We start from the raw sequence: 16079 nt of genomic DNA on the forward strand, positions 1-16079 counted from the left end.
AGTCTTGCAGTTTTCCTCTAACTTTTGGCATTTTTTGCAACTCACTGGATATTTTCCCTATATTGAAACATGCTTTGCAAACCCTAGAGATGGTTGTGCATAAAAATCCCAGCAGATGAGCACTTTCTGCAATACTCAGATCAGTCTGCCTTGCACCAACAACCATGCCACATTCAAAAATCATCTTTCATTCCCATTTTGATGCTCGGTTTGAACTTCAGCAGGTCATTTTGACAATGTCTACATAGCTTAATACTGTATTATATTTTTTTAATAATATCTTGATTTTATCTACTTAGAATGACATGTTATCCATCTGCCTATCCTTTTCTAACATGACTTCAGATTACTAATCATAAAGCAATGTTATGCTTTCTGTAAAAACTGGTAGTGAATGGTAACCCTGTCACTTCATCATAATATAAATTCACCATACAATACAGGCCTGACATTTTCTAAGACTGACTGAATGTAATGGACTGGATAGCCTGACAGTAGCCAGTGAATACTTCTCTTCTAGAACAGGATAATCTAAAAATTGAGTGAAATTGGTGCTAAAGAAAAACATAAGATGATCCTACACTCTTTCTCTAGTATTGTCAAATGGTGATGTATGAGTTGCATTAAAGTGTATTGTATTACTCACCATACTTCCTATTCAGTTAGACAACAATTCATTAGATTTTTCTGTGACAATAAATGTTTTACTTTTTTTTTAATTTAATTCAGGCTTTTGGTGACTGATCATAAAAGCAGATGATTGTAGTTGGTGAGACTTATGTTTTCAATTACATTATAAGGATAATGTAGTGTCTTACATTTTAGTATAGTGCAGCCATATGCCTTTTAAAGTTTATATAAAAAAGAGAGAGACTTGGATAGCAGTAAAACTAAACAGAATTTCCTTTTCTCCATTCTATCTAAAACTAAGGCTGTGTACACACATTCAAAAGTTTGAAAGATGCCTGAAGGAGTGCTGTACATACAGCACTGTTCTGTTCTATGGAGGTGGGAGAACAACAGAGCTGCACCATCGTTCCTCGTTCGTGGATCTGCAAGGACAGATCCACGAACGACGTCGGACGAGCGCTGTACACATACCAGATTCTATGGACCATTATTGTATGAGAATCATCTGACATGTGTATGTAGCCCAAGATGTACTTGAACCTGGCCACCAAGTCTTGTACAAAAGATTTCAAAAGGATGCTTCTTTTGCACATATTTGTTATTGGATGTTCATGTTTACTTCATTTCACTTTTTAATAAATTAGGTCCTTGCCATGCAAGTTGTCTTTCTGTATGTAGCAGTGCCTGAATTCTTGGTGGGAGCCAGTCGGGTGTGTACTGACAGAATAATGTGTAATCCTATATATATATATATATATATATATTATAGACAGAATCTGATGATCCTTACACATAAAATATACATTGTCATGTATATGTATTATCAATGAACAATCCTAAATTTCTCTGTGAGTAAGCAGCGAGATAGATGTCTAGCACACCTCCTGCTAAGTAAGAGCAGAGTTCTCCCCAGACCCTTTTAGCTGGTTGCACCACCCGGCACCTTTCAGTAACCACCTGGCTGTTTCTGGGTGGTTACTGATGAGTTGGGTCACAATAAAGGGGCTGCCACCCACCTACATTTTTTCCCACCCAGCTTAAAAAAAAAATTCTGGAGAGCCAGAGCCCTTCAATCAGCGAGATTAAACTTTGCAGTAGGAGAAGCTCATTTTATATGCTAAAACTATTTTGAGATTTTTGGATTTTTCTATTAATTGTTCTTTAAAGTAATTCTCTATTACTCTGACAGCAGTACGAGTTCACCCTTCTTTCACTCCCCTGCTGCTTCCTTTAGAACAGTGTATATCAACCAAGGTTCTGCAGGGTTGCTAGGAGTTTCTTGAGCAATAAGTAATTTGTAACTCTCAGATCAGTTTATGTAACACCAATGATGTTTTTGGCTATCTGTAAGGGTGACATTGTTCTCACTAGCCAGCAATGTAAGAGCCATTCTTCCTATCCACCACCACACTAATGTACTGTGAGCTGTGGATATAGTAATTATTACAGGGGTTCCCTGCAGAACTGAAAGTAATTTTAAGGATTCGTTATGTAACAAAAGTTGAGAAAAGGTGCTGTAGTCGAATCTTTAGGTCTGACTCAGCAGGGGGGCTGTAATACCTCTCCAGAGAGACTGCTGCTTCCATAAAGAAAGCAAGGGGCTTGATTTATATCATGCTGGCAAGACACATGCTTTTCTACCATGCTTGATTTCTAAAGAAAACTATCTAAGGCTTATACATACCTTTTGCATACCATGTCTCTCTCCTAAAGGCTCTGGTTATGCAGTTTCTACCTTTTTGACTTCTAATAAATATATCAAAGAAAATAGCTAATAGAGCATAACATTTTTGAACTTGTAGATTGCCTTTTTTAAAGGTTGCGTGCAGTTTACATAAAGCTGTTAACCTTTGGAAATGGCTGTCGTTATTTTAGTGAAGTAGTAGCAAACAATATTTAAGTGTATGCCTAGAGCTGAAAATAAGCAGTAGCCACTTGGCCCAAGTCCATGCACAAATAACTGCTATATGATCTTCTGGCTTGGCTCGACTTGATAAATCACAGGTGGAAAGTATTTTAATTATTTTCCATTAAGGCATGAGGTAATATGATCATTTTTACAGTGAGCACTAGAAATATGTAAACAAATGACTCTGTCACAAACTTTAGGGATTACTGTGCATGGGCACCGCGGTGCATATGGGATTGTCCAGCAGGTGGTATCGCTGAATAAGGCTTTGCATTTACCCCATATCCCTATTACTGGATACATAAATAATGCATGGACACAGTTTTTATTTTTTAATGCTTTAAGATGTGCTTATTGAAGTGGCAGTTCTGTCCAGCTGTTATTAGCTTTTTGGTGGATTAATTGACCTGTTGGTGTCATAAATCACTTGACTATCCTAACAGAGAAAGCACTGCACCTGGGTTCCTTATTTGCCATACTTGCTGTGTAAATTACTTGCTTACTGTAGCCATTACATTATCATTCTGTTGAGTTGCTGTAAAGGTTATCATGAAGATGAAAATAAGCGCTTCAATTCCTGATCCACCCAATCCAGAAAATGTTATCAGACTGGCTCTCATGTTGATCATGCATGTTCAACTCATAACAGTTATATCACCACAAGAAATTATGGCTGATTTTTTAGGTAGTGAAAGCATATAGTCTGCATGGCCAACATTTTTTTGAAGTGTCAGTAATGGTAGCACGGGTGTCTTTTTAATCACAGGTCTTCACTTCTAGAAGTGTAAATGTTCCATTGTACCATAAACAGAGCCTGCTCACAATCTTTTCACGTTACAGATCATTCCTTCCTATGGATCAGATATTTAAAAATACATCTATATGACAGTGTCAGATGATATACAAATGATGATTCAGGACATGCTCCTGCATGCTTTTTTTACTTCCTGAAATACTCATTCATGGCTACTTTTACTCCAAAATAATGGTCTCATTATTTGTTTCCAGAGCAATGCCTGTTTCCCCAGACCCCAAGAGGGAAAAGAAAAGTCACATAGATGTATAATGTCATAAAACTAATGTAGAAAAATAATTCCTACATTTATCTGTAACTATAATACCTTTATCAATTAACATCTTATATGTGAACAATACTAAGTATATAGAATATAATTATGTACTCAGAGCAGGAATTCTTACCTATATGAGTAACTGGTTCAAACTGGCAAAAAATTCTTGTTGTAATAGGACAGAAGAAGCCTCAAAATGTAAGATGCTGCCGTTCAATAGTTTTCCTTACTGTATAAGACGGGCACCTCCTCCCAGGAGAATAATGGGGAAACAGTGTGCAGTTGCTGTCCACTGCAAAAGCAGTGAACCCCAAAAAAATGACTCCTTTTAAATGTGCCACCTGAAGAAACCACTTGAAATGTGGTAAGAATTGCTGGAACGTATGTTGGCTGCTACATTCTAGCTTGGAACCCAAATATATATACAGTTAGGTCCATAAATATTTGGTCAGAACCAACTTTTTTTTAGAAAAACATTCTATGGACAGATGAAACCAAGATCAACCTTTACCAGAATGATGACAACAAAAAAGTATGGAGAAAGCGTGGAACAGCTCATGATCCAAAGCATAGCACTTCATCTGTAAAACATGGCGGAGCCAGTGTGATGGCTTGGCCGTGCATGGCTGCCAGTGGCACGGGGACACTAGTGTTTATTGATGATGTGACACAGAACAGAAGCAGCTGAATGAATTCTGAGGTGTTCAGAGACGTACTGTCTGCTCAAATCCAGCTAAATGCAGTCAGATTGATTGGGAGGCGTTTCATAATACAGATGGACAATGACCCAAAACATACAGCCAAAGCATCCCAGGAGTTTATTAAAGCAAAGAAGTGGAATATTCTTGAATGGCCAAGTCCGTCACCTGATCTGAACCCAATTGAGCATGCATTTCAGGCGCACAAACAAACAGCAACTAAAAGTCACAGAAGTAAAGGCCTGGCAGAGCATTAAAAGGAGGAAACCCAGCATCTGGTGATGTCCATGAGTTCAAGATTACAGGCTGTCATTGCCAGCACAGGGTTTTCAACCAAGTATTAGCAATGAACATTTTATTTTCAGCTTTTTAATTTATCCAGTTATTTTTGAGCCCTTGAAATGAAGTGATTGTGTTAAAAAAAGGGCTTTAGTCCCTCACATTTTTATCCAATCATTTTGGTTAACCCACTGAATTAAAGCTGAAAGTCTGCAGTTCAACTGCATCTGAGTTGTTTCATTTAAAAGTAATTGTGGTAATGCACAGAACCAAAATTAGAAAAAAGTTGCACCTGTCCAAATATTTATGGACCTAACTGTATATTTGTTTCTTGGTGCAAGTTGCTTTGGTAATTTTTACCTGATCTGACTGAAACAAGCAATTAAGCAAGCACAGATCTGTGGCTAAGACGTGAACCGTGGTAATGATGTGCAGATTTTGTTGTGGATTCCACATTTTCTGTTGATCATGAGAACACTGCGGATGATTGGTACATTTTATCTGTAAAATAGCAAAGAAAATAAGTTCTGTCATGTACTTGGACTGTGTCCTATCTTCTGTCTCGTCTGTAAACTATATTGGCATAGGAGGTTTTATATGAAATCCCACTTCAGGATTTCTGTTACAGACAGCAGTGCACTGAACTTGTTTCTGATCAGCTATGTGACTAGCACAATGTAAATCAAGCAATTGTTGGCTATGAAAATGATGATTGTTTCCTACCATAGAAGTTGGGGTTGGTTTTACACTAAAGGTTTATACTAGCCATAACTGGCTTTTCATTTTGATATCTTGAATCATCTCTAGGCTAATTCTAGATGAGCATTTGCTTGTGCAATAACTGTATCTCTCTCTCTGGCCTGATTTATTAAAGCTCTCTAAGACTGGAGTGAATACCCTTTTTTAGTGAAGCTGGGTGATCCAGCAAACCTGGAATTGATTTGATCCAGGATTCAAAACATTTGCCAACAAATTGCAGTGCTCAACCCAGAAATTTTTTAAAGCTGGGTGGGAAGAAATTGTAGGTGGGTGGCAGCCCCTGTATTGTGACCAAATTCTTTAGTAACCACCCAAAAACAGCCGGGTGGGTGCTGAAAAGTGCCGGATGGTGCACCCAGCTAAAAGGGCCTGGGGAGAACCCTGAAATCGCAAATGACTTTTAAGAAATCCATTCAAGGTTTGCCGGATCACTAGTAGAAACAGCAAGACTTTATTAACATTTTCCCAGGCTTCAACAAGGAACAATAAAATTCCTCTCTGCCCACTGAGGCAACACTTTCAGATTCAAATGAAGTTGTTTAATTTTGTATGTGTGCTGATGGAAGTGGGTGTGGGAGGAAAACCAGTGGTTGCCAAGTGGAAACGTGAAAACAACGAAGGAACATACAATCTCCATGCAGACAGTGTTGTGGCAAAGACTTGGCTTTAGCTGGAGTTGACTTTATCACTCCTACTGCTTAGATGACATATTCTTGCCATTATACATTTTCATCCCAAGAGGCAGAGCACAGTCATTGTATGATGTCTAGACTTAAACTGTGACAGATAAAGAAAGCCCACATTGTTACATAAAAGTAAAACAGTTTGGTTACCTTAAGCTTCTGCTTCTCCCATGTGACATCACTTCGCTTCAGAGCTACAGGCTGTTCCTGAGCTTCAGACTTAAAAAATAAAAGTTTAAAATGGTTGTCAACTCCTGTTGTCTTTTTTCCCCTGAAATATCAAGTAATATAAAAGTAACAGTAAAAAAAGGATGTATGCTGTGGTAATGCCTACATGTTATGCTGAGCCTTCATGAATATAAGTATTGAAATCTATTAAATGAAAGAGTCGGGCCAGGGACAGAAAGACCAGGAAAGAAAAGGCTTAATAATGCTGGAAATAAGCACAGAGCCATAAAATTAGGCAACCTCTGTGTGATTTGCTGCAGCATGTAATGCACACTATGAGAAGCTTATAGTGAAATGCAAAGTAAGCACTTTCTGTACCCCAGGAAAGGCTGGACTCTGCAAGACTGGAGGTAAGGTTGCAGTTTATCTTTAAAAAAAAAAAAAAAACACTTTGCGGACTAGGGGTTAAATATATTCAAGGGGTGAGCTCAGATTTAAATTTAACTTGTTGGAGGGGATGTCTAACCAGCACCTAAGATGGCCGCTTCGTCTGAGTACTCCCCACTAGTGTGAGGCATCAGCGTCTTGAAAAGTGACTAACCGCAAGTCACCTGGGTTGTCTCACCCACCTGTTCGATCTATCAATCCAACGATCATGAGAAAAAGGAGGAAAAGCAAGTCAGAGCCGCCGAAAATTACCAGTTTCTTCAGGCCACGGGACTCGCCTGATTCTCAACATGGCATTGACACCAGGCCTACATCTCTCCCGGTGTCCCCGTACTCTCCTGATGCCTTATCTTCTCTGGAAACGGGAGCTCCTAGAATGGATCCTGGGTCTGGTGAGTCGCCCACTCTTAAAACCTCTAAATCCACATTTAAAAAACGGGCAGAAGAGCTTAAGCACACTCTGCAGTCGTCCCCAATGAGGGATCAGCAACAAGTCCTGATACTCCTGTAGCTTTAATTAGTAACAACCTTCCCACGATCGAAGAATTCCCCACTCACCACAAATTATCTCTCTCCACTATGAAAGAGATGATGCTTTCATTAAAACACTCCCTCCGTCAAGATATGACTGACATGTTTGTACAGATCACAGACGACATCTATCACCAATCATGATAAGAGGATTCAGGAGGATGAATTTTCTCATGCTCAAAATGAGTTTGTAGATGCACATCAAGAGCATAGTGATGATATTCAGTGGCCTAAACAAAAGATAGCCGATGTGGAAGACCAATCTCGGAAAAGCAATATAAAATTTAGGGGCATTCCTTAATCTGTTTCTCAACCGGAGTTTATAGGATACCTAACAATTTATCTTAAACTTCTTTTACCCACAGCTTTGGATTATGATCTTTTGATTGATAGGGTACAGACAATCCCTAAACCGAATTTTCTAACACCAGAGATACCAAGGGATGTAATAATCTGTATGCATTTTTTCAATGTGAAAGAAAAAATAATGTCTACAGCTAGAAATCCATTGACTTTACCCAAGGAATGCAGGACAATTCAGCTTATTGTGCCTTTATCCCAAACCACTTTACAAGCTTGGAAACAATTCCTACCGTTTATGAAGTCCAGAGAGAACAGAAAATCCCTTATGAATAGGGATTCCCGACAAAATTATTTGTATCCAACATGGGGGGACGTTAACTATTATCAGATTGGAAAATCTATTCTGAACCGTCTCCTCAACGACAATCCACATCTCCCAGACGCATGGAATCGTATTGGACATGAGGAAGCAAACTTTGCAGTCCCATTTCTTTACTAAATGGTTTTACTCTGATAAAGAAATGGTCTCATTTATTTACCATATGGTTTTTCTTAGCTCCAAGTTATATGTTGTTTAGGGTTACAAGGAGTTCGTGCCCTGAACTAATTCTCACCCTCCAAAAGTTACTAAAGCGGAGTTCCTCTTTGATCAGGATGTTTTTATTTGTTTCTGTTTTCCTTCTTATATGTTTTTTTCTTAAACTTTTTAATACCAGTCTTCTTCTGCCAACGTAGATTTGAGGAATACAATACCCAAAGCATAATCTGTTTTATGGTAATCCACAAGTATGGGGATCCAATTTTGGTCCATTGATGTAGGAGGCTTAAACAGCCCTTTTAAACGCTCATTGCTCTTGAAAGAAGTTAAAATACAAAACGTGGATGTTATTTTTGTGCAGGAATCACACTTTGCAAAAGGGAAGTTACCTATTTGGAATCGGTGTAGATTTCTGTTTAGTTAAATGGCTAATGCAGATGTCAAAAAGAGAGGAGTTATTGCTGTAAAGGACTCCAGTTAATTTCCAGTATACTACTCTATATTGGGGTTCACATGGAAGTTTTATCATTTTAGTGTGACAAATTATTAATAATGTCTTGACTTTGGTTAATCTTTATGCAGCAAATACGAAACAACTACCTTTTCTTACTAAAATTATGACAAAAGTCGCATCTGTACGCCAGCGGATTTTAATAATTGGATAACTCAACTGCTGATTATACTATGGACTCATCTACATGCAGAGAAGGCATTTGACAGAGTACACTGGGAATATCTGTCTATGGAATTGGATAAATTTGGTATTACTGGTTTTTCATAATGGCCATTATGTCTTTCTACTCTGGCCTTTCTGCAAGAATTTTTGCATCTGGTGCTTTATCATCTCCATTCCCTAACACGAATGGTACGCGCCAGAATATATACACATTAACACTGCTGTTCAAGGTGTTAAGATTAAAGATAGAATGAATAAGATCAGTCTCTTTGCAGACGATATAATCCTCATGCTTACGAAACCTGAGAGATCTTTGAGTGCTATACAGGAAATATTAAATGAATTTAGTGCAGTGCCATACTACAAGATTAATGACTCTAAATCTCAGTTATTAGGTATTCACATACCTGAAATTGAAAATTACATCCTCCTTGCCATATATATGGGAAACAAAAGCTATAAAATATTTGGGGATTTACATTCAATCCCACACAGCACATTTATTACAAGTAAAGTTTTCCTTTTTACTATCACAATTGCCTAAAAGATTAGTCCTATATAGAAGAAGTGAAATATCTATGGCGGTAGAGTGGCGACTGTCAAAATCTTCATACTACTAAAAATGTTGTACCTTTTTTGCACTCAATTCCTTTACCCAAAAAGTATGTTGCTGCACAGAAAATGTACTTATGTCCTTTATCTGGAACAAAAAGAGACCTAGATGTGCCTTTAAAAATACTCACCAGGCATAAAAAATTTGGTGGTATGGGCATTCCGAATTTTTTACATTATTTTGCTGCATTGATTCTTTCTCAGGTCTCTTACTGGAGGCACCCATCTCCAAACAATCTTTTCCATGTTTGGGTTGAGAATTTTCTCTCCACCAATAATTTCAGGCGATTACTTATGGCAATTTGGTTGGGTGTGCCCATGCCTATTTCTCCTTATCCCACTATTCAAACTACGCTGAAAATTTGGGGTTCTTCAACTTTGACGTTACCTAACTCTCACTCAAATTTTACAATCTACCCTGATATCAGTGTTCTGGAGGTATTTGTCCCACCACTTGTCCTATCAAAATGGGTGGCCTGTGGTATTTTTGATCTTAGACATATATTCACTGCAACAAGCCTAAATCCTTTCCCTCGTTGCAAACAGAATATAACTTACCTACTAACAAATACTTTTCCTACCTGATAATTAATCATCTTACCAAAACATTTGACTTAAAAGCATAAATCTATATAGATGCTTCTTTAAGTTTATATTTTCATCAGCCTTCCTTGTACCGAAGGAGTATCTCTAGATATTATAATGTAATTAGGGAGAATTTAGAGTTTTCTCTCTCCTCTAATATGCAAAAATGGTCCAAGAAAGTAGATAAAAATATTTCTCCCCATTCTTGGGCTAAAGCCATTAAAGATACCTATAATGCTACCGGGATCTGTATCAAACAATTTAAAAATCATTGCTACCTTACGCCTTATAGGTTATCAATATTTTCAGCATTCAGTCAGTATATTGTTGGAGAAATTGTGGACTAATTGGCTTACTCTCTCAACTATTTTGGTTCTGCAGATCTGTTAGATCATACTGGACCTCAATATTTCAGTTGATATCTGATATAACACTTATGCAGGTTTTGCCCATGCCAGAATTCACTATCTTACACATAAACATTGAACAATTTCCTAACAATTTGGGGTCAACTGATAACCATATATTGCTGCTAGCGAAATTGCATATTACTAAATTATGGAAGGATACTAAAATCCCTAGTCATTTGGATGTTATTGCGGATTTGAACTTGTGCTGTGCTTATGAAAAATTATTATTATAGATATATAATACGAAACATTCCTTCATAAATAGGAAGTTTGGCTAAACCACCCCCTCTGTAACATTCTGAGATAGCAGTTTGTTACTTATTTGCCATGAAGTTATTGATATTCAAACTAATTTTGTTTGATTTTATAGACTGGTATTCTGTATTTTTGTATCTGTATGTGTCCTTGTATATTTTATTTGTAAAATTTTTTAAATTGTGAAATTGTAAAAGTTTTAATTTTTGTTCTCTCTCTTCTTTTCTTGCTGTTCTCTTTTCTTTTCCAAATGTTTGTAATTACTATGATAAAAATCTCAATAAAGAACAATTGGACTAAATTTAACTTGTTTGTAGACTTGAACCTGAAGCTGGTAGAAGTCTATTGCCACAAACTGTTTTCTTCATTCACCGTCCTCTGACACTAGTGAGAAACAACTACTGGAACTAACTTACTGATCGTGATTAGTGACTTGGCTCTCTCCTACAATCAAAACAATTTTAATAATACCCTTCATCATTTGGCTTTAGTACCGCCACAATGGCTGCTCCATGGCAAAAGGTTCAGATGGCTTAAAATTATTGTTTCTCCCTTCCTTCTTTTTTTTATGCCTTGGTTGAACTATTGAGCCCTTTGATAAATGATCCTCCTTTGTCTCCTAAGGAAGCAGATATTGCAAAACGTGTCGGGACTTGTAGGACACTATAGTAATCCCTGTACCAATGAACACTCAATTACAAAGCAATTTCTATATATTTTTGCTTAAAAGCTTTGTATACAAAGTATTTTGCTGTAACATTTGTCCATCAATGTGTGTATGATAGAATAAAACTGGTATACTGACATTTTTTCCAATTGTACTTTTTGAACCAAAGAAAACCCTTTTATTTGCTTTGTTAAAAGACCTATTTACACATCCTCTTTTTTTGTTAAGTTTAACTTCAACAGCCTATATAGTTAGATTTTCTGTTTGCATCGACTTGTAGCTTTCAGTGAAGATCGTCTCTGCTAATGCATTTTCTTTTTTTCTTGGGTTACTTGTTTAGGTTGTGACAACTTTACCTGCCAGCTTGCATGCTAGTTGTTGTTGACGATATAATATATTTTAGTGTTGGAAAATATTTTATGTACTCTCATGCATTTCTGGTGTTATAAATAACTTTGTATTTCCTTTATATCCACCAATGTTTTATACTTGCTTCTTGTAAAGTACTACTCTTGTTCTAATTCATACCCCTATTTTTAGTTTTTGTACATTGTACCATCTATGTGTTCTTAGTGTAACAAAAACCCTGCAACATAACATGATAGTTTTCATTCTTCACTTCAGGGATTTTTAGCCAATCAGAAGCGGGCTGAAAACTTGAAGGACCCTTCTGTATTACCAGATTTGTGTTTGAGCCATGCAAACCAATTAATGATAATGTTAACAAACCACAGAAAACTGCTGGACATCAAGCTGAAATGTACGACTGCCAAACAGGAGCTTGCCAACAATCTTCAAGTCCGACTAAAGTAAGAATTTTTAGTCTTATGTTCTTTTAGTTGTACTTTGTCACTTGTTTAGGTTGTTGTCAAATGCTGTTTGACTGTTTAAAAGTTTTTTTTTTTTTTTTTTTTTTTTTAGTGGCATATTAAAACTTTACCGTGTTTCTTCAGTGTAACCTAAATAGCAAAATATAGTAAGATATGAATCCCTGGGCATCTTCACTGTGCTTCCAGCACCAGACAGGCTATGTAGGAAAAAGGGGATACATTGACACAGAGTGATTAGAAGGCGATACATTGACACAGAGTGATTTTTTAGTATTTTGTTCAGAATCTTTTTTTTCTAGGTTTTTCTCCTTTAAAATTGGGTGCGTCTTATAGGCCGGAGCGTCTTATAGTCCGAAAATAGTCCTTTGAAATTGCTTTTGGGTGCCACTTAAGAGTCATAAGAAGCAATAAAGGCTCATGTGGTCTTGTGCTCTTTGCTCACGTGATAAGTGATACTTGAGCCCTCAACTAATTCCTAATAGGCATTTGAATGTATTTACTTTCATCATTCTCCTTCTGTTGTAAAAATGTCCTTTGACAATTTATCACAGTTTACTTAAAGCCATATTAAATTAGTATTAATATAGTTAATTTTGGTTCAATTACATGAACTTAGGTCAGTAACAACAACTTGCAGTTAAAGATACCATCAAAGACATGGAAACATTACATTTTGAAACGCATTGTGGATTTCACCTCCATTTACAACTACATTCTTAAATCTCAACCCTTTTATGCTCTAACTTTTATTTATCATGTCATATATTATTATTTAGTGGTTGTTAAATGTACTGTAAATGTGATGTATTACTACAGTTGCAATGATTTTAACTTCTGTAATGTACTGAACTAATTGTTTTTGTATTGTAGTTTATTATTTTTCTTGTTGTTTATGCAAATTTCATTCTGTCATTATTAAAATATAACATTTAGTTCATAGAAAAATGTAAATATAGGTCAATATAGGCCAAAGAGGTTCTCCACAAAAAAAAATATTTTTTCAATTTAAATCCAAACTACTGAGAAATTAAACCTTGTTTCAGTTTTTATTACTATTTGAAATCACAATGGAAAAAAAAAATATTCATATCTTTTCTGATAAAAGTTGTTATTAGGGCAGCAATTGATGATAAACCAAAAATATCACAGTTACCACCAGAACAGAATTTTGCACTGATGACACCTGTCCAAAACCAGATTTACCCTTCTGCTTTCCAGAGTCTCTATTGAGTAATAGTGCTGTTTTGTTAGTGAATGACATTTCTGTTTATTCTCAATCGGCCCTACCAATTTGTGGAAATCTAAAACCTGTTGGTACACAAACAGTGTAAATAAAACAAAATTATGAATGGACTGTGTAACAGAAGTTTTTATTGCTTTTCAGGTGGTGCTGTTTTGTAATGCTGCATGCTGACCAAGATGGGGAAAAAATTCAGGCTTTATTCCGACTTTTAATGGAGCTTCTTGAAAGGGTGAAAATAGTTGAGGCACTAAGTACGGTTCCTCAAATGTATTGTTTGGCAGTGGTTGAAGTCGTCAGGAGGAAGATGTTTGTAAAACACTACAGAGAGGTGAGTACTAAAGGTCTCTTTGTGATTTCAAAAAGTGACAACAGAGTGGTTTATTTTGGCACCGGAATCTAAGTGCACCATGCTTTCCACTGTTGACTAAGGCTATGTACACACATGCAATAATTGTTGTTGAAAAGGAGCTTTTGTGATCCTTTCCAGGGACAAACAATTGCACGATGCATGAATGAGTGCTGTACACAGCACCGTTCTGCTCTATGGAGAGGGGAGGGGCAGAACGACAGAGCGGCACCCTGCTGTGCTCTCTTCCCCTTCGCTTCCATTATGATCGTCAATCGTTTGTGGATCCGCCAGGACGGTCGTTCGGACGATTAATGACGAGCACTGTACACACGCAAGATTCTCGTCCAATATCAGCTCTTAGCTGATTATTAGACAAGAACCATTGCACGTGTGTACCTAGCCTAATGATGCAGAGTTTGCAGGTACTGAATAAGTAAGCAGAATATGAAGCATATGCTATGAAATGTCAACTTCTCCATAGTGGGGTTTAATCCCTGCTTCCAACCTGGCCCCTTTTCATTCAGTGGGCACTTATTGTCCACCAAGTTTAGCACATTTTAATATGATGGCTTCTCTCCAAGAGATTGACATCATCAATATTTTATTAGTTTACTATTTAAGTAGATATTTTACACAATGTAGTTAAAAGTTGAAATGTTGTTTGTACTTGTGTAATAAAACATCTGAAAACATAACCAATCTGTATGCTTCTTTAACAGTGGGCAAATGCTTTAGTAAAAGACGGTAAATCGCTTTATGAAAATGAAAAGACAAAAAGGGAAACATTTGGAAAACTGTTTAGTAAGTATTTTCTAATGTTTATTTTGTACCCCCCTGTCATCCACTCTTAATCACATTTTAACATCATATGTGAATCCTTTTATTTTTCAGTGCATATTCTTAGTATGTAGTATTGCTGTATGTTTTTAAGACCATTATCAGCAGCTGCACACCATGGAGCAGAGGCAAGGAGCCAAACATAGTGGTTGCTGGCAGCTAACTTCTGTGATTAGACACTTTTCAAACCTGAAAAAGACAGTTTTAACACTGGATTTGTAGTTAATTCCTGCTGAAATATACTTGAAACAGTATAATTTCCTTTTCTAGGAAAGAAAAAAAACTAAATTAATGTCTGGGGACAAAAACAAAATTAAATGTCAAATCCAATACAAACTGTATTTTCAGTGTTGATTGGTTGCTGATCTTGTCAACATCTCAATGTTTTGGCTTGGTAAAGTTTTTGAAAACATCCGCACAAGAGATGCCTCCATAATTCATAACTTCAGCCAATTGTTACTCCCAATACAAAGCCAGAATATTATTATAGTGAGCCAGTCTCTTTCCAGAGAGTGACTTGTTTGTTATGACCTAGTGAAACAGGACAGGGAAGACACCACTGGTATCTGCAAGAATTATAAAAAGCCCAACGTTGAAAAAACCTTTCATCACACAGCTTCAACCACACTGTGGAACCCAAGCAATTCACATCCAAAAACAAACAATAGTGGAGTAATACATATTAAACATTATTGTAAATTGACGTCTTTGCCATAAATACATTTTTGTAACTTTATACACTCACATGCTACTATATTAGGTACACTTGTTCAACTTCTTGTTAACATAAATATTTAATCATCTGTGGCAGCAGGTCTATTCATTTAGTTCAAAGTGAGCATCAGAATGGGATGCAAAGTTGATTTAAGTGAGTTTGAACATGGCATAGTTTTTGTTGCCATTTGGGATGATCTGAGTTTTTCAGAAACTGTTGATCGGCTGGGATTTTCACAACCATCTTTAGGGTTTAAAGAGAAGAGAAACTCACTACTACTGAGGTATACTGATATTATTTCTGATTATTTCCTATTTCTGAACACGTCTCTTAACACATCTGGCCTTGAAGCAGATGTCCTACAGCCTCAAAAGACCACACCAGGTTCCACTCTTTTTGGGTAAAAACAGGCATTTAACACTACAACTTACACAATGTCACTAAAATTGGACATGAGAATATTGAAAACATGTTTCCTGTTCCAAGTAGTCTCCATTTCTACTGCAACATTGTCTACAACTACATAAAAGCATTGATCTGTCCTGCCTTGTATCAATGGCCCAGGCTAGTGGTGGTGGTGTAATGGTATATTACCAACTTAATGTTGTTTAAATGCCAGTCCATCCCTTTATAACTGCAGTGTACCCATCTTCTGATGACTACTTCAACAAGGATAATACACCATGCCACAACTTCTTGAATATTCTCAAACTGTTTTTTTTTTAAACTTATTTTTTTAAACTTTTTTTAAACTTGACAGTAGGTTCACTGTACTAAAATAGCCTCCACAGTCACCAACAACAGAACACTTTTAGGATGTGGTGGTGGTGTGGGAGACTTGCATCATAGATGTGCTACAAACAAACTTGCAGGAACTCTGTGATG

At 36.7% G+C, this 16079-nt stretch overlaps 1 protein-coding gene across 6 annotated transcripts in view; it reads left to right on the forward strand.

Moving 5' to 3' along the window:
* The window catches only part of RB1CC1 (RB1 inducible coiled-coil 1), an 80400-nt gene that overhangs the window by 27400 nt on the left and 36921 nt on the right, over positions 1-16079 (forward strand). For all 6 annotated transcript variants that reach the window (XM_072411209.1, XM_072411213.1, XM_072411214.1 and 3 more), the window contains exons 8-10: positions 11845-12029; positions 13435-13621; positions 14362-14443. In XM_072411209.1, the coding sequence (XP_072267310.1) occupies positions 11845-12029; positions 13435-13621; positions 14362-14443 (454 nt within the window). The remainder of the gene's footprint in view (positions 1-11844; positions 12030-13434; positions 13622-14361; positions 14444-16079) is intronic.

Source organism: Pyxicephalus adspersus, chromosome 5 (genome assembly GCF_032062135.1).
Source record: "Pyxicephalus adspersus chromosome 5, UCB_Pads_2.0, whole genome shotgun sequence".
Lineage (NCBI taxonomy): Eukaryota > Metazoa > Chordata > Amphibia > Anura > Pyxicephalidae > Pyxicephalus > Pyxicephalus adspersus.